The sequence below is a fragment of the Octopus bimaculoides genome, chromosome Z (assembly GCF_046866305.1).
Source record: "Octopus bimaculoides isolate indiv1 chromosome Z, ASM4686630v1, whole genome shotgun sequence".
In the NCBI taxonomy this organism is placed as follows: domain Eukaryota; kingdom Metazoa; phylum Mollusca; class Cephalopoda; order Octopoda; family Octopodidae; genus Octopus; species Octopus bimaculoides.
Window position 1 is genome coordinate 28699098 of NC_142944.1, and position 1684 is coordinate 28700781.

General features: G+C 43.9%; 1 protein-coding gene across 1 annotated transcript; it reads left to right on the forward strand.

The window, feature by feature from the left end:
- The first annotated feature begins 202 nt into the window (after positions 1 to 202).
- LOC149132192 (uncharacterized) lies at positions 203 to 931 on the forward strand. The gene has a single exon (XM_089365017.1). It carries the CDS (start codon positions 203 to 205, stop codon positions 929 to 931), a length of 729 nt encoding a protein of 242 aa, XP_089221143.1.
- The last annotated feature ends 753 nt before the right edge of the window (positions 932 to 1684 follow it).

The window sequence follows — 1684 nt, forward strand, 5'->3', positions numbered from 1 at the left end:
GTGTCTCCCGAAGCTCTGTAAGTTGTTGCCGTTTTTACCCGGAAATCTTTTGAAATCTGTTTTAAATTTTATATATTGTTGTAGCCAAGCCGACTAGGTTCTTGCGGAGCTAGTCGGTTAGGCGAGATTTCCCCCATTTAGGGGTGAATTCTTCGTTTGAAAAACTTCCATTTTCACATTTCACACGTATCATATCTGAAAAATGTCGGAAAAAAAAATAACAAGCTGTTCTCTTCTCTCTGCATCACTCCCCGACAAAAAGAATGACGGGTCAAGTCTTCTTTCACCCCGTCCAGTTAATGCCATAAAAGGCAAAATGCCAGTGAAAAGAGCAGCCAGCTGTTCTCTTCTCTCTACATCACTCCCCGACAAAAAGAATGACAGGTCAAGTCACATTCCACCTCGCCCAGCTGACGCCATAGTGGACAGTGTTCCTGATTCAGGTCTGTTTAACAGACTCTCTGCTGCTGACTTCCCAGCCCTCACCTCCACCATTGCTTCTACACCGGAGAGGGAGGAGGAAAAAAAGAACAAAGAAAACAAAGTAAACAACACGAGCAACAGTACCAAGACCACAACCAGTAGCCATTGTAACGGTTTCGCCTCCGCAGCTAAGCAGAGCTCAGAAGAAATCCAAGTGACAATGGCAGAAATAAAGAATGCCAAGGAATTGTTAAGAAGGGATGGCAATAATGTCTTCCTTAACACTCCACAAGCATTAATACAAGCAACGAAAAGAAAAACAATAGTATACAAGGTATTCAATACAAAATACCAAAAGATGGAGAATGCTACTCCACAGAGATTGGAGTTAGCTCTAAAGCCGATATGGGGCCAAAAAAGCTTCGTAACCAAAGGGAAGCGCTTTGGAACAGTGGAAGTGCGTTTCCCAACGGAAGAGGATGCCATCCGGCACTCTACAACACCGTAAAAGGCGGAAGAATTATTACTCGTGCCGACATACCTTGGTCGACGTGTGACAAAAATAAAAATAAATCATGTGCCACCAGAACTGAACATCTCCTGGCTAGTGGCAGCTATGCTCTTCGACATTGAAGAGACTGCCACTATCCTAAAGGTGAACAGAGTAAAAGAAAAAAACTGGTTGGGCATGGAAATGCATCTCCTTGTTCAGAGTGAACAAGATAGCATAAATACCATACCCGACGCCATAAACCTGCCGGATGGCAGTAGAATACACATTGCAGTAGAGGGGCGCAGACCAAAGTGCTACCTCTGCAGCAGTGAAAAACACTTAAAAAGAGACTGCCCCATCTACAAGCAAAGAATGGAGGCAGACAAAAACAGAAAATTGCAGCAACAACAACAACAACCAAAAGCCTCCACACCACCAACACCATCACCACCAGCACCACGAAAAGCGACACCACCATCTCCATCCATCACCAAACCAACACCAACACCAAGAACCTCCACACCAAAAAAGATAACAGAACCAGCAACAACAGAAATTGTAAAAGAATCTTCATCAGATCCGACAAACATTCCCTTTCCAGATCAGATCAGCTCGGATTGTGCGAACACTGATAGTGAAAAAGGGAAGTGGCAAACTGTACCACCAACAAAAAAACGAAAAAGAAAGACAAAAGAAACAATTGACAAAGAGGGGAGGCGCGAAAAAGGTGAGCTTCCCAACATCATCGGCAACAACAACACACACTCA